This window comes from Ochotona curzoniae, unplaced genomic scaffold, assembly GCF_017591425.1.
Source record: "Ochotona curzoniae isolate NIBS_2020 unplaced genomic scaffold, NIBS_Ocur_1.0 contig_3520, whole genome shotgun sequence".
In the NCBI taxonomy this organism is placed as follows: Eukaryota; Metazoa; Chordata; class Mammalia; order Lagomorpha; family Ochotonidae; genus Ochotona; species Ochotona curzoniae.
Window position 1 is genome coordinate 21682033 of NW_024465894.1, and position 23922 is coordinate 21705954.

At 48.8% G+C, this 23922-nt stretch overlaps 1 protein-coding gene across 5 annotated transcripts; it reads right to left on the minus strand.

The window, feature by feature from the left end:
* Nucleotides 1-757: 757 nt before the first annotated feature.
* Nucleotides 758-23922, minus strand: KAT14 (lysine acetyltransferase 14). 5 transcript variants are annotated; one of them, XM_040981803.1, is made up of 11 exons: nucleotides 23663-23922; nucleotides 21025-21143; nucleotides 19248-19369; nucleotides 15018-15199; nucleotides 13245-13247; nucleotides 12780-13196; nucleotides 12095-12651; nucleotides 5381-5430; nucleotides 4288-4463; nucleotides 2750-2940; nucleotides 758-1694 (listed from the first exon to the last, which is right to left on the minus strand). In XM_040981803.1, the coding sequence occupies exons 1-11, from the start codon at nucleotides 23919-23921 to the stop codon at nucleotides 1521-1523; spliced, it is 2250 nt and encodes a 749-aa protein (XP_040837737.1). In that variant the 5' UTR covers nucleotide 23922; the 3' UTR covers nucleotides 758-1520. The 5 variants fall into 5 exon arrangements, with proteins under 5 accessions (XP_040837737.1, XP_040837736.1, XP_040837734.1 ...); XM_040981802.1 differs by having other exon boundaries at nucleotides 4288-4397; nucleotides 5294-5430; XM_040981800.1 differs by having other exon boundaries at nucleotides 5294-5430.

The window sequence follows — 23922 nt, forward strand, 5'->3', positions numbered from 1 at the left end:
AGAAAATTCAGAAATCCTGAGTTTAGGTTATTACTAGACCATCTCTAAAATGTGTCCATGTTGTTTCACAGTAATAGGGCACTGAGGTTATGTAAGAAAATACCCATGTTTGTTAAAGAGATGCATATCTTAGTAGGTAGTGGTGAAATTCTCTGGAATCTAGGATTTCCTCTAAAACACTTTAGCAGACAAATAGAAGGGTAAGTGAGGCAAATGTCACAGAATCCCACTCATTGCTGACTGTCAGGGGGACGGATTTTGTGACGTTCTCTGTGACTGGAATTTTTCATAATGAAAGTGAAGCAACTGCCTGAAGCCACCCTTTGCAACCCTGGTGCTTGCCGCTTTCATGCTATTTTATGTTGGCTTTAATTCATTCTGTGAAAAACAAAGAACTCTTAAAAGGCTGACACTCCCAGGAGGAAGGAAATGTTGCTGCCTGGCTTCACATGTGTGACAGAATGACACCAAGGCCAAGCTGCTTCCTGGGGACAGAACACCCACAGGTACTCAATGTGGTCCCCCCACAAGGAAGTCAAGGCTGGCTGCAAGCACAGCCCTCAAAAGAGAAGTTCTTAACTGGGGTGCCCGGGATCCCTGAGAACATACTGCCTGCCTTGCTTCTCAAGATGTTCAGAATGTCTGCCCGTAATCCAAGATCTAGAAGCACACAGAGTAGATGGATGCCACTGGCCATCAAAGGAAGGATTTTTATTTTAGCACACCCGATCATTATTTCATTAAGAAAAGCTTATTTTATTAAGAAAAGCTCTCACTGGATTAAAAAACAAACAAACAAAAAACTGGCTATTTCCCACTGCTACAGCCACCCTACAATCTGGTCCTGTAGACAAGGCAGACTCTGCCCATGGCCAGCTCTGCTGGCAGCAGCCGCCACCTTGACTCCTGCAGCCTGCTACTCCGGAGAACAGGGAGAGGCAGGGAAGGTGAACTGAATAGCAGGTGCCAATCACCTCCCACCCACAGCCCCTGCAGGGAGATACTGATGAGCAGAACAGGGTAAGTCATGTGTGGATCAAACCATTTAGTCTTTATTTCCCAACTGTGCCAAAGTTGAGTGAGAGGGGATGGCCCTGCAGGGCCCGGCCGCTCACCTGCATGTGGGGACAGCACACCCACAGGGCGATCAGTGGGATCCAGTGGGTCTCATCACCCCACGAAGGCAGACACAGGGCGCTCCTGGCCCTGCGCTCATCTTCAGCAGCGCACCGCTTTCCCATCCTGTGAGCTAGCATGGACAGGTCCCCTCCTTCCCACCCAGGTGCTCTGTGCCTCCAAGCTGCCCGTGACAGCAGGCAGCGGTCAGCCTCAGTCCGTGATGCTGGCTGGAGGCGGCTCTGAGAAGTGCTGGAGAGCAACTGAGCCTCAGGGCCATGCTGGTCCCTCTAGCCCCTGTGGGGAAGAGAGAAGGCTCCCGTGGGGACACCCAGAGTGCCCACAGTGCAGCGAGTAACCACAGGCAGTCTCTGCAGACCGCCCTCTGGCCCTTCACTCCTTGCTCAGCGCCGCAGCCTCAGGAAAAAGGCATGTTTACACTCTGTACTCTCCAGGGGGTAGTATTTATCATAGAAATCTAGAACATACTCCTCCGTCTTGAAGCCAAACTTCTGGTACAGCAGCATAGCAGGGTTGCTTGCTGAGACGTGAAGAGTCACATCCTTGCCCATGCAGGTCTGCCAAGAGAGTGGGAAAACATGAAGATGAGGCGGCCCGGGGGGAGACGAGTGGGTGGAGAAACCTGTCTCTGCGTGGGCAGTGAGTTCTGGAAACCAAGGTGGAAGCACAGCAACCCCTGGCCCCAGCAAGCAGCTGCAGAGCGGCGGGCTGCTGACCAAAGCAGTCACCGGGCAGGTGTGCAGCGTTGTGCCTCCAAGGCCTGCCTCCCAGCTCCTGGCCCCAGCTTCCTGCTAACAGCCATAATGGCTCCAATAATTGAGCAAGACCCGGACAGCACCCCCAGCTCTCAGCCCTGGCCCCTGTAGGCTTTTGGAATGAACCAGCAGATGGGAACACTGCCGAATTTTCTCTCTCTCTGCCTCTCAAATAAAACAAAACAAACAAACAAAAAAACTATGGGGGAAAAACAAAAGGCAAAGGAAACCGAAGGCATTTTTAGTGTTTCTTCTCTGAAGCAGAGTCTAGGGGTACATTTCATGTCAACTTCATTAGTGCCGCATGAGTTGGTTCTATCTATCAGAACCATGACAGCCCTGAAGAAACAGGGAAACTCTGCTTGTTTCAACTAGATGCTATTATGCACACTCCCAAAACGTGCAAAAATTTCCTTCTCAGATCTACCGGAAAAGAGGCTAGATTGTAAATACAGATAAGAGGTAGCAAGAATTTGATAATAAAATCTGAGGACAAGGGTGGGCACTCGGCTAGTAAAGACATCAGGTCCCACTGCCGTTTCTCAGAGCTGTGCCTGTGGTGGTTCAGGAGCAGCAGCATGCTTTGGGGTTTCACCTCTGCACTGTCACTCTGCTTATGTGTCACGAGGTTCACCAGCTGGTTTCTTTTAAAGCTGAGTCTGAGTAGCAATCTTCTGCTAGAGCCAGAGACTTCTGTCTGTGTCCTGTAGCAGCCTCCTGAACAGTGAGGATCCGCTGCCTTCCAGCTGGTCTCCAGGCAGCCCAGGCTACCAGGCCAGCTGCAGAGAGCTGCTACAGCTTCATTCTTCCTTGGCCTCTCCAAGCAGCCTGGAGGCAAGGTGACAGAGCCAGCTTACCTGGATGAGATGATAGATCATGAATGTCGCAATCCCTGCTCTTCTCCACTCGGGGTGGACAAACAGAAAGGAGATATAGGCTTCGTTGTACTTCACGTCAGGAACCATGAAGCCAAAGGCAATGATGACTTTCTTATAAAGGACAACCACGCTGAAGTCTGGATACTGCAGGCACTCAGACAGGTCGATGCCTAAAGGGGAGAGACCAATAGGCAGTCAAGCCCTGTGCCTCTGGGGGTCACCGATACCAAGTCATTCTGGCTTCACTTAGGGCTGCCCCTGCATGCTGAACAAAAACCCAAATGGGAAGCCATGATTATCACCAGAGACGACACAGTCAGATCACAGGAAACACCAAAATTAACTTAGTCCAAGTACTTCTGGTAAAAGCATAGCAGAGTGCACACAGGCTCCGGCACCCAGGACTCTGGGCCATCTTGGCACCTTCCAAAGGCCTCGAGGCTCTGCGGGGTAGGAGCACCCCTAATGCTGACAGAGTTGGGGTAAAGGCCCTGAGAGTGCTCACGTCGCCCTCTCCGCACCTCAACCATCTCTCCATGACGCCTGGACAACGGAGCAGGCACAGCTCCCAGCCTGATGAGGTCTTAGCTCCCACCCACGTGGAACAGCATGCACTACCACCTGGTGGTTTCCAAACAAGGCCAGAAAGCAGACTTACACTTAGCAGCTAGCATGTGTAGTTTTACCTGATGGCTCTGACTTTAATTTCACTCTCAAAAAAGGCTGTGTTTGGGGTATTAGGCTTTTATGTATTCATTTTTAAGATTTATTTTACTTCTTATTTGAAAGGCAGAGTTCCAGGGAGAAGGAGAGACAGAGAGAGAGGTCTTCCATCCATTAGTTCACTCCCCAAATGGCTGTAATGACTTGAACTGAGTCAATCCAAAGCCAGGAGCCAGGAGCCTCTTGTGGGTCTCCCACACAGGTTCAGGGTCCCAAGGACTTGGACCATCCTCCTCCACTGCTTTCCCAGGCCACAAGCAGGGAGCTGGATGGGAAATGGAGCAGCCAGAACACAAATCGGTGCCCATATGTGATGCTGGCAAAGGCTTTTAGACTACTATGCCACTGCACCGGCCCCACTGGTTGTTAGGCTATTTAAAAATATCCTTTGGCCAAACTAACACTATCCAAGGAGCAGTTAAACAAACAAAACATAAGGGATTTTTAGGCCAAAAATAAGTGTTCAAACTTGCCCAAGTTACCAGTCTGTGTATCTTTGATAGACATTACCTGGTATCTAAACATACGAAGAAGCAAGACCGGATGAATCTTTCACTCAGAAAGCAGAGACAAACAGGGACGAGAAACAAACAAAAACACTGCTCATTATAGTAATTGCTGTCTCCTTTTTGATCTTAGGAAGCAAGAAGTATTTATGTTCCAGCCCTTCTATGTTAATAGAAACAAACTAAATGACATGCTCTGTGCCAAGGCCTTGGGATTTCGAGGCAGACACTAATTTAAAAATTACTGGGGTGAGTCACACACAAACGGATCTGGGTGGGGGGACATACCAGGCCAGAAAAACTCGTGACACATAGAGTTGATGGTTGGGATGTGATTTGGCCGGACGTAGCAGTAATCAAGAGGTGCATCGGGCTCGGGTGTCCAGTCCAGGTCACTCCTGTGCAGGTGGGAGCGGATCTGTGACAGAAGCTGCAGCTTGGGTGGCTTTGTCTCATAATCACGCCTTCAGGACCCCAGAAGACAAACAAATTCAAGTCAATAAAAACACTCAGTGTTATGTCTAGCTCCTTAACTCAGTCAGATCTTTCATCACTTCAAGCTTTACACTAATCTGCACTGCTTGACACGGTGGTGCACCTGGCAGTGTACAAAATCTAACACACACTCTAGTGACCGTCCCCGGGTCAAACCCCTGTGTGCCCACTAGGTACGCTGCCAGGAACTGCTGAGTCTGAACAAAATGGGAAGTGAATGGCCCCAGGGTTTACTAGGAGGAGAGTGCACGGGGTGGCATCTCCGGGGCTATGGGGGACCTCAGGTGGGAGCCACAGCGGCAAGGGGAGACAGACTGGCAAGCTGCCTCCCAACATGCTTGCCCAGGAACCTGGTGCGGGACAGGCAGGCCAGGGCGACTGCAGACTTGCAGGGTAAGCGTGGCACAAGACAGAAAGTGCGCTCTCAGTCATGGGATCCAGCACTGCAGCTGCCATCCGACTGCCTGGACAGGACTCGGGATTGGAAATGGTTCGCTGGCCAAAAACGAGATCAACTGAGACATCTTTCCCATTTTTTCATTTCATGGAATATTAAAAATACACACTTTAAATGGAAAATAGAACAATGGTTATGATGAACACAGAAACGTAACAGTTCATTCAGTATTACTGTTTGTATTTTTCAAGGAACCATGTTTTATGCAAAACGGTGTATCTGAAACAAAGGATACAATCTGACAGCGTGCGGACTAGCTGGTCAGTCTTGTGCGGGTTTTGGAATTTCTCCACTCCAGCTACAGAAATTGCAGACCTGATGGCCCACCTCACTTCTGGTCACCTGATATAAGGCTTCAAGATCCGGGAAGTGTACGGGCTGATGATACTCTGGTCCACAGCCATATCTTCCGACCCCACTAGGCGATACAAGAACTTGGTGGTCTGGTGCCGGAACCCCTTCCTGGATGGCAAGGCAGTCTATGAGAAAGAAACAAGACATGTCAGGAGACAGTCAATTTCCATATATAATTAGCAACTGTGACATTTTATGTGTCGGCAAGTGGATTTCGCTCTTTGTATGGCTTATTTGGAAAGCTCAGGTTTCAATACAAATGTTCGTAGGTACTTTTGTGTAAAAGATATGAATAGCCCAAGCTGTAAAGCTGGAAACTAGTTTTTTTTTTTTAAACAATTCTGCAGTTAAACATTTTAAGTTATATAAGTTCATGAGACAAGGTGCTGAACGTGGACTTGCAGCTTTTCTGGCCTTCATTTCTTCTACATTAAGCCCACTTGCTCAGTAATGACATAGGTGACACACACTCATATATGGGTCGCACATCACATGACTTCTTTTTATTTTTTGTAGGTATCTTTTTTTATAAATTTATTTTTTAAAATAATCTCACTTAGTTGATTAGGGTACAAAGGGTCAAAGGTTATAGGAAAGTGGGTAATACCATTGTTTTCACACTAATATCATTTTTTCCCCTGTATCTGGGGTCAGGGGAGAAACAAAGGGAAAATCACATGACTTCTGTTAGTCGACAGCACAGGGACCAGTCACTGTCCGTCCTGTCATTTCCACATGAGGTGTATTTTCATTCCCACAGTGACTCCCAATACAGAAGCCCTGCAGAGACTCAAAGAGAAGGGGGTCCAGCAACACCTGGGGAGACATTGTGGACCTGGTCCCATGCCCCAGGAGCAGGATTGGAGATGCTGCTCTACGGGTGCTGCTCCAGGACCTTGCTCACACAGGGACACAACACATGCTATCAAGGCTGTGCAGTGAACAGCTCGGGTGAATGAGGAAAGGCACATTTATGAAGTGATTTGCTGAGAGCTGGATGAAGTACAGAAACTGGAGTTGTTCTTGTAGAATCAGTTAGTAGGCTAGAAAATGAGCTTGGTAAAAGAAGAGAAAGATGCCTTCCTGTATAATTTGCTTTCATATCTCCCCAAATTGGAAACCAAAATTTTCAAAGGCGAACCTTGATCTCCCTTCATGGCTTAACTAAGATTCAAAGTAATAGTCAAAACTGTGACACAGTTCTCAAAGGGGCTCCTATCAGGTCTTCCCATCCTTGAACAGGGAAGTGGCTCCTTGTATCAAAAGGCAGCCAGCAAGTGCTGGGACTGGGGACAAGTCCTGTCAGGCTAAACTGTAGTATCACCTGAAAAGTGCAAGATCCAGGTCTGGGAGTGGAGCTCGCATGGTAATTGTGGGCACCCCTGAAGCTTCCACTGGTGAGCATGAACACCAGGCCTGGGGATGGGCCTGGCTGGATAGGCAGTGGCATTCGTCAGTGTGAGGGTGGGCTGGACAGTGGGGTTGGTCAGAATGAGCTAGGCTGAAGCACCCTTAAGTGCATACAAGAACAAATGGGATGTGCGGCAGACCAGACAAGGCTGCTGCGCATACTGAAATGGGAAGGAACCAGGGCTGAGGGCAGGTCTGGAGGGTTATTGGAGGTTGATCTAAATAGACTGTAGTTCCCACTGGTGTGTGTGAGGGCTGAGTCTGTGGTGGGCAAGATTAGTCTTGCGGGGGAAAGGGGGCAGTATCCATTAATTTGTGTATGAAATGGGGTTGAGGACAGAACTGACCAGATGACTGCAACCACCAGTGTATGTAAGGCTGCTGTGGGTGACTGACCCCACACTGGTTGGCAAACACAGAACTCAGCTCTGGGGTCCCCTCAGGTGAGGTTTCTTTCAGGAGCCCCTTCAACTGGACTGCTGGACTCAAAATTCCAATCACAGTGAAAATTACAGGATTTGTCATCTCACCAAGGATTGCAAGTGTCAGACTTGGGCCTCCTTGGTTGCTGAAGTCTAGGCAGTGGCCAGATGCAAATGGAGGACATGATAGCTCGAGGCCTAGAGAGGATGTTTAGTACCATGGCAGAGGATGGAGAGCAGAACAAATTTTTGACAATTCTCCCAGCTAAGCTTTGACAGTGAGTAAGTATCTGGGCAAGTGGAGACTCTAAGGTAGATTATGTCAGCCAATGGTACTTGGAAGGATTTCATCAACCTTGGAGCAATGAAATCCACATCTTAGAACTACTGAAACCTGGCTTCAGCTGTTGTGTGCATCTGGGGAGTGAGATCTTTTTCTGTCTCAAATACCGATTTAAAACATGATTAAAACACACATTTCCTTTCCTCACCCACCATCACTCTGTGGCTTTCACAGTATGCTCAGGATACAAGTGAGTCTCACTGAGGACCTACAGTGTCCTGAGGGTGTAGTCCCTGCCCCTTACCTCCACTACCCTCACTGGGCCTCAGAAGTACCCCACCCACTGCCTGCCTCTGCTCCCTCTACCTTCATTGGACCTCATAAGTGCCCCATCCACTGCCTGCCTCTGCTCCCTCTACCTTCATTGGACCTCATAAGTGCCCCACCCACTGCCTGTCCCTCACACCTCTGCTCCAAGTCTTCATCAGCTGGTACCTCCAGGTGACTCAGTGAATTCAAGCGCTGCCTCCAGGGACAGCGTCCACCTAACTTCCTGGCAACCTGCCCCTACTCCACCATTGGTTCCTCCCACCACAGCCCTTGGTCCCCAGGGGCAGGAACCGTCTGTCTAACTCATGGCAGAAGCTGCAGTCACCTTAGTGGCTGGCACACCTTAAGGGCTCAATTTACATCTGCTGAACGACACATCCCAAAGTCAAGGAAGCATGAAAAATGTTAGACTGGTGTCTTCAAACTTCTAGCTGTTGGCTCTCTTCGTAAACGCACCAGGATGATGCCACAGACAAGAAGGGAGGGGACAGAAGCTGGGAGAAGGCTCAGGAATGTGCCAGTATGATGGGAAGAGCAACTGGGCCAGCGGTCTCCAGGGCTTCCTGAGTGAGGAGGTTCCTTGGCTGTGAGAAAAGGCAAGGATGAGAGGTAGCTGAGTCCAGAGCCTCCTCTTCTGGGAAAATCAGCTTAGAATCAGGACAGCTGGATGATAGAGAGCTTCCCCTCACTGACATTACACAGGGTCTACTCTAATAAAGTTCCTTTTACCTAGATGGTAATAGTTGCTTCTAAGAAAGAATTACAAGGCACACTAAAAGCAAAACCAAAACACAAAACAACAATAAAAACAGTTTGAAGACAGACAGCAAGTATTAGGACCAGACTCAAATATGGCAGAGATATTGGAATTATTAGCTATTTAAAATAATTGGAATTTGAGCCCAGCATGGTGGCCTAACAGCTAAAGTCCTTGCCTTGAATGCACCAGGATCCCATATGGGCGCCGGTTCTAATCCTGGCAGCTCCACTCCCATCCAGCTCCCTGCTTGTGGCCTGGGAAAGCAGTCGAGGATGGCCCAAAGCCTTGGGACCCTGCACCTGCATGGGAGTCGTGGAAGAAGTTCCTGGCTCCTGGGTTGGGATTAGCACAGCACTGGCTGTTGTGGTCATTTGGGGAGTGAATCATCAGACAGAAGATCTTCCTCTCCTCCTCTCCTTCTCTCTGTATTTCTAACTTTGCAATAAAAATAAGTAAATATTAAAAATAAAATAAAATTGGAATTTAAGTACATCAGGGGTTCTAACAGACAAAGTAGACAACATGCAAAAAAGAATAGTAAGAAACAATCAACAAGAAATTCTGAAGCTCAAAGACATGGTGAGAGAAACAAAAGGCTGAAGCCGCTGGTGACAGCTTTTAGTAGACAGGCCACAGCAGAGCAAAGAGTGTCTGAGCTTATCAGCAGGGCGTCTTAAGTGAAATGCAAAGAGAGGAAAGACTGGGGCGTCTGTGTGTGCAATGTTATACAACAGAATACTTAAGGACTACGGTACAAGTATAAAAGATGTATCATGCATTGTAGGCCTACTACAAGAATACAGGAAGAGGGACAAGTGCCGTAGCATAAGACTAAGTCTCCACTGTTTATTTTTTTTAAAGATTTATTGGGCCCAGCGCAAAGACTCAATGGCCAGTATCCATTATGGGTGCCAGTTCAAGTACTGGTTACTCCACTTCCCATTCATCTCTCTGCTATGGCCTGGGAAGGAAGTAGAGGATGGCCTAAACCCTTGGAACCTTGGACCAACGTGGGACACCAGTAAGACTCTCCTGGTTCCTGGTTTCAGATCAGTTCAGTTCTTACCATTGTGCCATTACAGCAATTTGGGGAGTGAACCAGTAGATGAAGATCTTTCTGTCTTTCCTTCTATCCATAAATCTGATATAAATAAATATTATATTATTTTTATTAGAAAGTCAGATATATAGAAAGGAAGGAAGACAGAGAAGAAGATTTTCAATCTGTTGAGTCACTCCCGAAGCAGCCACAACAGCCAGGGCTTCACCGAACCGAAGCCAGGAGCCCGGAGCCTCTTCTGAGTCTTCCACACAGGTGCAGGGTCCCAAGGCTTTGGGCTATCCTAGACTGCTTTCCCAGGCCACAAACAGGGTGCTAGATGAGAAGCTGGGCCACTGGGATACGAATCAGTGTCCATATGGGATTTCTGGCGAGTTCAAGGCGAGGACTTCAGTCGCTAGATTATTGCACTGGGTCCAAAAATAAATAAATTTTTAAAATTATTTATTTCTATCAGAAAGGCAGATTTATGGAGAGAATAAGAGACAGAAAGATCTTCCATCACTCCCCTAATGACAGCAATGGTTGGAACTGAGCTGATTTGAAGCCAGGAGCTTCTTCTGGGTCTCCCTCATAGCTGCAGAGTCCCAAGGTCCTGAACCAGACTTTGCTGCTTTCCCAAGCCACAAGTTGGGAGTTGGATGTGAGGCACAGCAGCCAGGACACAAGACAAAGGCCATATGAGATCTCGGTGCTTACAAAGGGAGGATTAGCCAACAACTGAGCCATCGCACAGGGCCCAAGCCTCCACCTTCAGTCTGGGATCCCATATGGGTGCCAGTTTAAGTACCGTGTGTTCTACTTTTGATCAGATCCCTGCTATGGTAAGGGTAAGCAGCAGAGGACAGTCCAAACCCTTGGGAGCCTGTATCCATGTGGGAGACTTGGAAGAAGCTCCTGGTTCCCAGCTTCAGATCAGCTCACCTCTTGCCATCGTGGTCATTTGGGGAGTGAATCAGTAAATTGGGGTGTGTGTGTGTGTTCTCTGTCTTTCAAATAGATATAAATACACACATAAATATTAAAGAAGAAGAAGAAATACAGGAAGAAGTAAAACAAATGCAAAGTCAAACTGATGAGAATTTCAAGCAGCTAATGGAGTTAGGCAGCCAACCCCAGAACCAGAGAACAGCGGAAAGGATAGAGGTCAGGAAACCTCAGAGCCATCTCCAACCAGAACAGCTGTGAGACCAGACCAGGAGCGTCAAAGCCAATACAAAGGATGAAACCGAAGAGCAAAAGTGACAAGCTTCCAGGAGAGGGGTTATAAACCAAGGGGCCACCCATAAAGAAATGAGACTAAGACTGACCTGGGGGCACTCACAAGCAACGCTTCACAGAAATCCCGATGGGGAACAACACTGTTTTACACAGCACACGAAGCAGTAGCAAATGGCTTAGATGGTGGGTCTGTAGATCAGCACAACACAGCTGCAAGAGGATGCATCAGGGGAGACACGGGGCCAGCATCCAGCATGGGCAGCAGGACCATGGGACATGAGGCTCAGCACTGCTGTCCCTGGGCAAAGAAGGCTTGAGAGAGGGAGAGACTCCTGGGTCCCCTGCTCGGCAGACGAGGTAACACTCTCCAGGTATCAAAATTGACAGGAGACAGAAGAAAAAGACAAGGAAAAGGATCTCCCAGGAGCAGAGGTCTTGGCCAAAGTGCCCCTGTCCTTCTTGAGAACTAGGTCTCACAGGGACACAACCACACCATCACAACCACAGAGCTAGGGGGCCATCACGCAGTGCAAGCTTAGCACAGCCTCACACCTTCCTCATGGGGCCCTGGCCATGGAAAGCCTAACCCACCTCTGGCCTACAGAGCCCCAAATCCAAGTAGCAGAACTCTAAAAAAGATGACAGAGCAAACAGAAGACAGGAAATCACCAACACCTTCCAGAACTCCAGTGCAAAAGGCCCCCCACAACAGAGGAAAGAAGCCCCACAAAGAGACCCCTACAGCGCCTCCAGAACACGGTAAGCTGTGCATATGCCAACAGGGCCATTCACCGATGGCCTAACCACCAACAACCAGGAAGCCATTCCAACCTCACCTGCATCTCAGCAAGGCAAATCAAACCCACCAATCAGCAACACTCACAAAGGCTGGGTGCACCATGCACTGGTGCACCGCTTTGGGGTGGGCAGACGCTGACAGGCCACAGTGGGATTAACAACTGCGGGGAGCGCTCCCAGAAGCTGTGTTAGGCCGAAGAGCGCTCTGGGTTGTGCTGCCTCTGCAGCTGTCACTTCCTGTGCCCCAACTCCACAAGTGTCACCCACCTGCAGATCCCAACAGCACCAGCTTTGGTCACTGCACAACCTCTACTAATCTGTCAACCAAAGCTGTGACGCCTGTCGGATACAGCTGCCCTCAGAGACGGAGATGCACAGAGGAGCTGCAGCTCAGCTCATGGTGTCTGTGGAAAATAACAGCCTGATGTCCCAGGCACACTGGCCTCCCTCCCTGGCTCCTTGTTCCCCTGACCTCGGCTGCCACAGCAGAGCACGCGGGGCTCACCTGGTAGCGGTCGAGGATGCGGAAGTCCTGACAGGTGGTGCGGTATGTGGCTGGCCCAGCTGGGAGCCTGGAAACGCCTCCTTCTTTGGCTCCATAAATGCCATCCACGAGCAGGAGGGCAGCGTTCACGACCTGGTCCAGGTCAAACAGCGGCAAGCCCCGGTCCCTTTTGGCCTGCCGGACAATCAGCTTGCGCTTCAGCCTCCGGGCTTCGGGCGTCATGGCCACGGCAGTGGGGCAGGCTTCCAGCCGCCGCAGCAGCAGCTTCTCCTCGTAGATGCTCACGGGCGTGTACTTGGGGCCGGTGGGCTTCGTGTCCTTGTCCGGCGGGGGCTTGCGCTTCTCCCGAGCCCGCGTCGGCACAGACGTGTTGGACTCCGTGTCCTCGCTGTCGAGCTCCATCCTGTCGGGCTTCTCCTCCTCGCTCTCCACCTCCTGCTTTATCTGCTCCAGCCCGCGGACCTTCCTCCTGCCTCCCGCGGAGGCAGAACCCGCAGGGGGCGGGATGTACTCCATGCCGGGGTCGATGACGCCATCGCCCTCCATCTCCTCGTCATCTGTGCAGGGCACACCCCGGCCATGAGGACACGGAGCCCTCGAGCTGACAACACCCACACTGCACCATGCCCCCCACCAAGCTAGACACACACACACACCCAAAAGACACGAGCACGTGAAGTCTCACCGTGGAACAAGGCTTGCGGGGGCATCACGTCGGGGATGAGGTCAGCCTCGGAGAGCAGGCTGGGCGTCGCTGAGTGGGAGGCAGGGGTGCCGGGGGCGGAGAAGTCCAAGGACGGGGAGGGTGATGGGCTGGTGAGCGGCGTGCGGTCTGAGGAGCTCAGGGAGGAGAAGTCGATCACCTCCCCTTTCTCGAGGAGCATGTCTGGCCGGCGGCTCCGGCTAAGGAACTTGACCGGGGTGGAGGAGGTGCTCCTGTCCAGGAAGCCGGCGGCCTCCTTCTGGGCTCGTCTGATGTCTTTGGCTTCCTGAGTTCGCGACCTTTTCTCTTTTAACTCCATGGCCGATTCCACGGGGTTCCGACTGGCACGTTTCCGAAGGCCCTCCACAGTAATGATGGGATCTAAGGTGGGCTTTGAGGCTGCCCGGAGAGATCGAACACCACAGTCACTACTGGATTTGTCTCCACCAGCTTCTCACTGAGCCTAGCGCTCTGTTCCACGTGGAGAAAGGCTCAATAAATCTCCTCAATGTTTAAGTGAATTATATAGCTCTCTAAAAAGTTGTGCAATGGATATGCCCTTCCACACAACAGCTGTCTGCCAAAATTTAGCACAAACTTGCACAGGTACCCACATCTGTACAACTGCAACACTGTTGAGAATAACAACAACAAAATGGCACAAACCACCCAAACTGTCACTACGGGACTGGCTTCAATAATGCACTGGATAAAACAGGGTGGCTCTGCGTGCATTACTGAGAGGAGTCTGTGGTATGCAGTAGGGGCTTCTTACCAACAAGTACCTACATGCTGAGGAGCCTTCCTAAGAGGCTGAACGCTCAGCCTGGGGAGACAAACTGTACGACGACGGCAGGAAGGGAAACTTCCAGACACTAGATTCCACACTAGTTCATTTCTTACTAATTACATTCAAAATTGTTAAAACTCATTAAAAACTTACAAGGAAAACTATCAATGTGTGAGAATAAGGAATTACTGTTGATGTTTTAGCTGTGCAAATGGCATGTGATTAGGCTGCCTCAAGGGAAGAATCCCTAGCTCTTAGATTTAACACTGAAATATTTAAAACAGAATATCGGTGGGGATGGCACAGTGGTGTAACAGGCCAACGCCACCCTGTAGTGTGGGCATGCCATATGGGTACTGGTTCAGGTCTCATTCTGATCCAGCTCCCAGCTTATGATATGGAAAAACAGCAGAAGATAGTTGAGGTTTTCGGGTCCCTGCACCCACATGGAAGACCTAGAGGAAGATCCTGGCTTTGGATAGGCTGAACTCTGGCCATTGTAACCATCTGGGGAGTAAACCAGCAGATGGAATATCTGCATGTCCTCTCTATAAATCTGCCTTTCCAATAAAAATTAATAATAATAGTAAAATCTTGGCAGGGCCAATGCTGTGGCTCAACTGACCAATCCTCTACCTGTAGGCACTAGCTCCCCAAATGGGTACAGATTCTAATCCCTTCCCATCCAGCTCCCTGCTTAAGGCCTGGGAAGTCAGCAGAAGACGGCTCAGGTCCTTGGACCCTGTACCCACATGGGAGACCTGGAAGAAGCTCCTGGCTCCAGCTTGGGATCAGTCCAGCTCCAACTACTGTGGCCATCTGAGGAGTGAAACAGCAGATGGAAGACCTCTATCTCTCCTTCTCTCTGTAAATCTGCTTTTCCAATAAATAAATCTTAAAAAAAAAAAGAGTATAAAGTTATGCATTTAGTACAAGAATTCTACAAACCTTAAAAATTTCAGAATACTCTTACCAAACACTGGAAGAGCAAGAGAACAGCATGTGTTTCAATGTCATACTGTGTCATTTAAAAATGGTGCCCGGGATTTGTTTCTTGGTTATCAGAGTATGGGACTGGTGGAAAGCCAAAGCAAAGTACTGTAGTACAGCTAAAAGGAGTGTGTGGGAGTGAACAGCTAAGGGGAAAGACACTTTGCCAGACAGGACTCTGTGTGCTAAAATGTCCATGATGAAAAGTTTAAAAACAAAATCAGGACTGGAAACACTGAAGCTACCAGACACCAAAGCAAACAGACCACAGCAGTCAGGTGGTTGGGAATGGCAGTACTCTCTACACGGCACATGTGGCGATGCTGGCAAGCAGACCGAGGTGTCTGTCTGACAGCTGTGGCCCAGTAGGGTGTGGACAGTCAGTGCTGCCTCCCCAGCTGGCCCTGGCTGCACCCTGGCTGCTCCCCACCCGCCGGCACCTTTGACTTTCAGAGTAGAGGCAGACAGCTTCTCTCCTTCAGGTTTCATCGTCGGGGGTTTGTTGTGAACAAGTTTCCACCATCCTGGCTCTCCAAACTCCTGAGCCCCTGACCGGAAGTACATGGGACTCCCCACACTGAGGCAACCTGCCACTGTGCTCCACCAGGTCGAAGTCTTTTTCCTAAAAGGTGCGAGAATGAACAACAGTTGGCTTGTTGACTGGATGCCCCCCGCAAGGTGCACTGCACCTGCACTCCGACTCATAGCCTGCAGTCCCTCCAGCTTCCTCAGTTTCCTCACCTATAAAATGAGAACACTGCACTCCACTGGGCAGCTGCAAGGACTTACATGAAAACCCAAAGCACATGAAACACATACCATAACTATGATTAAGTCTATAATTACTTAGTTCTTTTACATGTGAATTAAGCACAGATCTCAAGAAATGCCAGCGACATGGCATAGCAACCTAAGCCTCTGCCTGCAGTACCATTATCTATATGGGCACCAGTTTGAGTCCTGGCTGCTCCACTTCCAATCCAGCTCCTTGATAATGGCCTGGTAAAGCAGCAAAGGATTAAAAGTCTCTGTGTCCCTGCATCCACGTGGGAGACCCGGAAAGAAGCTCCTGGCTTTGGATAGGCCCAATTTCAGCCACCGGAGCCATTCAGGAGAGTTAATTAGTGGACGAAAGATCTGTCTTTGCTCTCTCTCTGTAACTACGACTTTGAAATAAAAAATAATTCTTAAAAAAAACTCCAACAAGTGTAATTGTGAGAATGTGCATTTTGTAATATAAGCTAAGCACTTGCCCCACAAGCAGTTCAGCGGACTCTCATCCACTCCTAACTGCAAGTATTGCAGTGAGCTTTAGACCACCTGCAGGTTTCCTGCGCAGAGCAAAGACAGCAAAACAAAACGTGAAGAGTCAACTATCCTCACTCCTCCTGCTGCACACTGCTTTAAAGGCAGCTATCCTGTTTCCACCCAGAAAGCACACACACACGACTTGCAGGTCTCAAGTCTTTGAGGAAAAGGACATACTGACAGTTGGAAAATCCTGCTGTGACACTCTTCATCTGTGAGGGTCACTTCTCCAAGGTCCTTCCTGGAATTGCTTTAATACACTTCACTAAACATCCTTGAAGTTTACACATGCTGTGGCATGTGCCAGACCCTCACTGCTTTTTAAGGACAATGTTCCATCGTGTGGCCAGGCCACTTTGTTAGTGGACTCTTGGGCTGTTTCCACATTTAGCTGTTGTGCATAAAGCTGCTCTTAGGGTGTCCAAATAGCTCTTCAACACCCTACTGTCAGTTAGGTGCAGTATATACCCAGAAATGGAATTAACAGAGCATATGGGAATTGTATTTTTCATATTTTCAGGAACCACCGCAATGGTTATGATTTTACATTCCCATTAACAGTTTCTAGTTTCTCCATATTTTTGTAAATAGCTGTTTCAGGGTTCTTTGAAGGATTTATTGAAAGGGATAGCACTGTGGCCGTGCTTTACACCCTGTGTCACCAGCATCTTAGGAGCCCTTTGAGTCAGAATTCAGCTCCCTATTAACATACCTGGGAAAGCAGCCGGAGTTGGCTTGGGACCATGACAGATCTCTCCATATCACCTCCCTCTCTCTTCAGGATTTATTTATTATTTTAAAATCAGAGTTGGAAAGAGACCTTCTATCCTCTGTGTCCCTCCCCAAATGGCCACAATGGCTAGGGCTGGGCCAGGTCAAGGTTGGAAGCCAGGAACATCTTCCTGGTCCCCCTGTGTATGGCAGGGGCCCAAGCACAAGTCATCTTTTGCTGAACTCCCGGGTGAATTAGCAGGAAGTTGGATGTGAAGTGCAACAGCTGGAACACAGATTGGCACCACATGGGGTGCCAGCATCACAGGAGGTGGGTTTTCTCCCTCTGCCACTATGACAGGCCATTTCTGTATTCTCGTTGGAAAGCTATCTATTCAATCCCTTTACCCAGTTTGACAGAGGGAGGTGCAAGGGCAATGCCTGTTGCCGGTTTGCATTTGTGTGAGAAGTGGCAGCCAGAGCACAAATCCCTAGCTTGTGGGTGATCCTCAGGCTGAGTGTCAGCTGGTCCAGGAACAGCCGCCAGTTCCTGTGCTGGATCTGCAGGAATTATGGGGATCGGGTGGTAAAACAGGCCAAGAGTAATGTGATCTACTATCCAAGCTTTCCCCGGGAGATTGCAAGCTTCTATCCAGAGCTCCAAAACAGCTAGAGACAGATCCTGCTGGGGCGGCTGCTGTTGGGGTGGGGTGGGGTGGAGGATGGGAGACACTCCTGCTGCTTTTCACTCAGACCCTTCCTGGGCACAGCTTGGTGAAGCGAAAATACAATGAATGTGTTCTACTACATGCCATCACATCTGAAAGCTATTCAGATGTTCTCTTTAATGGATACACAAAAATTTACCAACCAACTAAATTATGACACAAACTGTGTGATATATCCAGCTCAGAGATGCCAAAAAATTTGAAAAAAAAATCTTAAAATCAGTAAAATATGCTAGTAGAAAAGGCATTCAAGGTATTCTTCACCAATCAAAACTATAAAACTAGGACTGAGAAAGCAGATTAACTGACCACATGTTGAGTGGCAATTAGTCTGTAGTAATTAAGTCTTCTTGTACTTTTTAGTATCTAGGATGACATAAATTTAGGTTAGCACTAAATAAGGTTAGTCTTAAATAAGCCTTTAGATTTAAATTTCAAGCTGCTGACAAATATTCGAGAGAAAAGGTATTCAAATTTAGAACTTTATATACAGATTATTTTTTCAGATCCTTCAACCATGAAAGTTATAATCATTTTTAAAAACTTAAAGCCTGTCCTGTGGATAGCAGAATTTAAATTTCTCAGGTACTCCAAAACTTTTGGGCTGCTCCTCTGGCTGTGGGAGGCCTGTGTCTCCAAGGAGACACCAACGCAGGATGACCCTGGGAGGGCAGTGCCTGGGGCCAAACCAACCACCATGGTTTCCAACAGGAACCACCTGGCCTTCTCCACATGGTCGCCACATCTGTGTATTCCTGAGTCTGATGTTAGGCCCGCAGCAGCCACCAAAGAGGAAGGTCGGTGGCCATAGCCAGCACTGCCACGAAGCACTCTGAGCAGCACCCAAGACAGCCGGCCTCACAGAGCAATGAGAACAGGTGCTGACAACACACGCTGCTCTTCAGGCGTGTCCAAATGCTGCAACCAGTATCTGCTATTCATTTGCCTCTTCCGCTCTAACAAACTGATTTTACCAGTACAAAATAGCCCCATCTCCTCAAAGTAAATAATCACCTAACTCTTGAGCAGCTCTTTCTCCATTTAATCAAATGCTTTCTCACTTTGTAACAGTCTAAGACTATCTTAAAAATATCCTGCTTAGTAAAAACCCATATTTTCTCTCTGCAAGCACTATGGGAGATGGACAGAATCCACACTTCCACTCTGGCTCATTACAAACTAGTTGTTTGAACCTGAAGTGAAAACATTTTCTGAAATTCCAAAAGCGTCTGTAAGTGTCACAAGTAAAAGGGAGCTACATCAGCTGTCTCATACCTCACACACTTTGTTATTTACATTTTTCTTCAAATGTAGGAAAAAAAAAAACTAAAAAAGATTTCCTTGAAGTACCACGTGCCAGAGAGGGAGCAACAAAAATCTTCTATTCACTGCTTTACTCACAATGGGTCACGTAGATGTCAGGAGCCAGGAACTCCATCCCAGTCTCCTTTTGGGGGTGGCAGGGACCCTGATAGTCAGGCCATCTTCTCCTGCCTTCCCAGGAACATTAGCAAGAAGCTGGGTTGGAAGTAGAGCAGGGACTGCTGGCGTTTCAAGCGGCAGATTAACTCACTGTGCCACAGCACCAGCTCCAAGTATAAGCTTTTTAAAAAATAATTTATTTGAAAGGTTGACAGATACAAAAAGAGACATGTACAAGCTGTACACTGGCAACCTGACTACCTGACACAAAGGGAGAACACACCTGCTGGTCCTCTCTCCAAATGCCCAGCCAAGCTGAAGCCAGGGAGTCGGCGCTTCTCCCAACTCTCCCCATGTTCCAAGGACCCAAGGACTGGAGCAGGACACACATCAGCAGGAAGCTGTACTAGCACCAGACTTGCACTAGAATTCAGCAAGCACTCTTGACCACAGCACTAATCGCCCACCTCCAGGGTTAAGATGTTTTAGCAAGCACTTTACCTATTCCCTAGTAAAAACGTCCAATGTTTCTCAATGAAAGCGCAAATGTCTTCTTTCCATCTGAAATAGCCTTGCCGTCCACTTCCTTCCAGGGACAAGTTATACATGGCCAGCATGACGACCTGAAACAGACCAGCAGGGCTGGGAGGGCAGCGTGACCACAAGCCCCGTCCGAGGGAGACACCGCTTGTTTCATGTTCTGAGGAGGAAGGAGTATGCACAAGGGAAGGACACTGTCTTGGACTTCTGATACAATCTCACCTCACACCCTTCCTGACTCCCATCAGATGTCACTCACCCGCTCACTCCCATGCACCGTTCCTCTGGGCCAACCTCTTACGGGATCACAACAGGCTGGCCATGGGCCCAGGCCCCAGCATGCTCTTGCCCTGTGCTAGCTACCAGCCAGCAGGAGGTCCCAGACGCCTACTTGCTAAATATTCTGAAATTCACATTGAGCACATGGATTTGCCTGTTTTGGAGAACATGGCTCTCTGAATGTCACGGTCGACGGCCATGCTGCGTGCCATCTACTAGAGGACTGGGCCATTTTTAGCTGAGGAACCCACTGCTCAAGTGAAATGAGCTTGCTGCTCAGCCTCGTCCCCAGCGGTTTCCCCAGACTCCCTTCCCTGCAGCTCAGGGAAAACTCCCTAATCCAACTGTATAAACTTACAGATGAGGAACTCATGGCCCCAGAGGAGGAGACATATTCCAGAACACTGTGTTTGCACATGCTTATTATAAAAGACTTCAGGAATACAGAAAACAACAAAGAGAAAAGCAAACGTCATTTGCAATCTACCATCAAGAAACCACCCCTTTCAACACGTCAGTGACTCTCTGCAGACATTCCTCCTGGCGGCTGGATTCTGTCTTACTCATGTGACTTCAGGTAAGTGGACAAAACTATAGCAGCTATTGAAAAACTGCTTCCAATGAAGTAAGCATCATGGTTGACACTGGGTCCCCTTTGGTGGGACAGGCATCCTTCAGTTCCTTTGCAGCCACCTGCCACAGCTGCTGTTAGTCTAGCCAGCTGCTGTGACATCCCAGGACCTGCCCTCACAGCACGAAATCTCAGCAGCCCACTGAGGAGACTGGTGACTTTACTGCTTAGAGCAGGTGCCAGGTGTTTTCCATTCACTGGGGCACCGGGTCTGTATCAGCCCGCAGATGCCAACCTTCAGACAGGTGATATGCATGAGGTGTTACTGCCTAAGGGGTTGGGAGTTTCAGCTAGGCAACAAAGTTCTGGAAACAAATGGATGGCGGGGAGGTTTACACAACAACGTGCACTTGACTCTACTGCAGTGTACACCAAAATGGTAAATTTCATTGTTATGTGTATTTCACAAGTTTTAAAAGAGTATTGCTCAACGAAGGCTGTAAGAAAAGTACAGAATGACCTCTGTCTACGTTCAGACGTCCAGAGTGGCTCAGAACCATGTATGTGCTGCTAATCTCAGGGGCTGGGCTATGCTGTTACAGCCAGCATCTCATGTATTTACCTCCGTGCATCTGAGGTATTTTATGACTTAAGAACTTAAAATTCACATACAAAGATATTTCAAAAAGCTCATGGAAAAGCAATTAAAACATGAGTTTATTCTGGTGAAAAAAAGCTTAAGATCTAGGCCGTGTTTTTTAACTTTGACTTCTGGCTTCTCCTTGCATAGATTCCAGGTTGCCTAGATCTTACACACACTTTGAGAAAAACACCCCCATCACAATATCTGATGGACGTAGGGACCACGGGTGAGAGCCCGGCACTCACCTGCTGCCATGTCAGCTTCAGCCGTTCGTACTGCTCCTTGCCGTCTGCTGAGCAATCTGAGCAAGTGAACCTAAAAAAATTGTCCCCCTTCAGGTAACTGAGCTGCTCCCTCAGCTGACCTAGAAGAACAGAAGGTCACATTACAGGTACATCCGGGGCGGCAGCACCCCAAGGTACTCCCAGGTTCCCCAGGCTGGAAGCAGGCAGGGCGTAGAGGAAGACCGTCTTCTAACACCCAGCGTACACCCTCTAGGATCGGTGGCCCCTTGGGTTTCAGGAGAGAGGTACTGGAAAAGCTGGTATTATTGCTCTAACCGGCTTTTCCAAATGTCAAATTCCTGACTCCTATGGGCAGGTCTTTTCACACATTCTTTGAAAACAAAACCAAACCAAAACTAGCACCCATAGCATGCCAGGGAACCCAAGGAGGAACCAGGAATGTAAGGTGCAGACAGACACGGGACCTGCCCTTTTCCACTCACAAATCTGTGGCAGGGACATGTAGGAGAAAAAAGGTGAGCACCACAGCAAGGAAGGTCTCCACGCTCACTGGGCCTCACAGTCACCCGGAGCTGCTTGCTCTAAACATGCCTGGGGCTACGGCAGACAGAAAGAATCCACCTTTGCCACCGGGCCCAGGCCTCTACATTCCTAATGGTTCTTGGGTGACTGCCAAGAGGAGAGTGATGTGGTCCACAGGAAGGTGGGACCCAGGGACGCTGCAGGGGGGGGCCAAGAAGCTGCCCAGGGAAGAGGTGAACCCATCCAGGGTGGGAACCGTACAGGTGCATACACACACCTTACAGGGGATGCAAAACCAGGCCAAGTCCTAGAGACATGAAAGAAGTGCTTGTGCAGATGAACAGCTCTCCCACACTGCAAAGTTTGTTTGTGGGGACAGAGAACCCAAGGCCGGCATGGTGGCCTGGCCTGGGGGTGCTTAGACAATCTTCTGGTGAGGCCCTGGACACTCGGCAGGACCTGGGATTACTAAGCAGAATCAGCCTGTGGTAACGGTACTTCCAGGCTTGCGTTCTGTGAAAACGCTACCATGAACTAATCACCAGAACAGCTGAACCCATTTTAACAAAGAAATTACCAAATACCAGAAAATGACCCACTTTCTTTCTCTCTCTCTTTCTCTCTCTCTCTCTACCCACACACACACACACACACACGGGTACTTCAACAGTCAAGGAAAATGGAACTGAAACAAAGCGGTTCTGAGATCCAGGCATAGCTTTTCCAGAATTTGAATTTCTCTTAACTTTTGGAAGACCCTTCATAAATATAAATGTTTTGGTTATGTATTGTTTCTGAAGCATTCCTCCAGTCCACACATCATTTCTAGTGTCTTACCCAATGGAAAAATCACGGTTTGGTACAAATCACATGATGGGTGGCACACTGAAGACTGAAGTGTGGAGCATGCGCGTCTGTCCCCTGCCAGGAGATGGAGGAGCCAGCATGGTGGGAGACAAGACCCACCCCAGAAAGGGGCAAAGGGGTACCTGCCCTTCCACCTGCTCAATGTTAACCCGTGCTATACAGCAACTGCAGTTTCCACATCAGTTAAATGTTGCTGGTTCCGCTTCTGATCCTGTTCCTTACTAACTGCCTGGGAAAAGCAGAGAAGATGGCTCCGTGTCTGGGCCCCTGCCACCACATGAGAGATGGGAAGGAGCTCCTGGTTCCTGGCTCTGGCCTGGCCCAGGCCTGGCTGCCACTCAGGAGTGAGCTTCTCTTGCTGCATGTCTGTTAGAAAATCAATAAATAAATCTTCAACTCTAAATCAATAAATCTAGAACAGGATTAAAGTTTTGTTCCAAATGTTACAAAAATGTGGCTAATTCTTTAACAGCATTTCTAATCTTCAAAAAAATTTTTTTAAAAAGATTTATCTATTTTGATTGAAAAGGCAGATTTACAGAGACATGGAGAGACAGAAAGATCTTCCACCTGCCACTCCCCAAATGGCTACAACGGCTGGAGCTGAGCTGATCTGAAGCCAGGAGCCAGAAGCTTCCTCCTGGTCTCCAAGGCTTTGGGCCAGCATCGACTGCTTTCCCAGGCCACAAGCAGGGAGTTGAAAGGAAGTGGATGGGATCCCAGCACATGCAAGGTGAATACTTTAGCCAATAGGCTATCATGCTGGGCCCTAATTTTCAAATCTGTATTGGGTTACTAGTAGGAATGCTAATTTAGGGCCCAGCATTGTGGCATGGTAAATAAAGATGCCTCCTGTAGTGCCAGCATCCCACATGCCCAGGAAAGTAGCAATGGATAGCCCTACTCCTTTGGACCCTGCACCCACATGGGAGACCTGGAAAATGCTCCTGGCTCAGGGCTGGCCCATTCCCAGCCACTGCGACTGTTTGGGGAGTGAAACAGCAGACAGAAGATCAATCTTCTCTCTGTCACTCTGCCTTTCAAATAAATAAAATCAAATCTTTCAAAACAATGTTAATTTAACAATGTGTAAGTCATTGATGCTTTTTATTAATTCAAAGGCATCAATGTTTTAGGGAAGTTTACTCCTTCGTGGAGGTGTATTTTACATTCATGCTTCTTCCACAGATTAGAAAAAGAAACCCTGACCCAGGAATAGACAACGAGACGGAAGAGAGAAGCTCCTTACTAGCTGGTATCCATTTCTGGCACTTGTCGCAGAAATAGGACAGCTGCTCTTCCATCCATGACACATCTCCCTCATCACTGTTGAGGGAGTCGCCACTCTGGTCGTGAGAGAGGTCCACGGAGGCCTGATCCTCTGACTCCACAATCAGCAGCGTCTCCCCCTCTACCTCCCCTTCCTCCAGCCCTTCTGAGGTTGATGTCCTCGTGGCCTCATCATCGTGCCGGCTCAGCAAACTGCCCAGGGGCATGCTGCTCTCCATC

Bases quoted from the DNA above. Each gene is read 5' to 3' on its own strand.
- KAT14 (XM_040981800.1), bottom strand. From the start codon at position 23,921: ATGGAGAGCAGCATGCCCCTGGGCAGTTTGCTGAGCCGGCACGATGAT. The intron at 19,370-21,024 runs GTGAGTGCCGGG...GGTCTGTTTCAG, and splicing joins TGAAGCTGACATGGCAGCAG to GTCGTCATGCTGGCCATGTA. The intron at 4,464-5,293 runs GTGACCAGAAGT...GGGGTCCTGAAG, and splicing joins ATCTTGAAGCCTTATATCAG to GCGTGATTATGAGACAAAGC.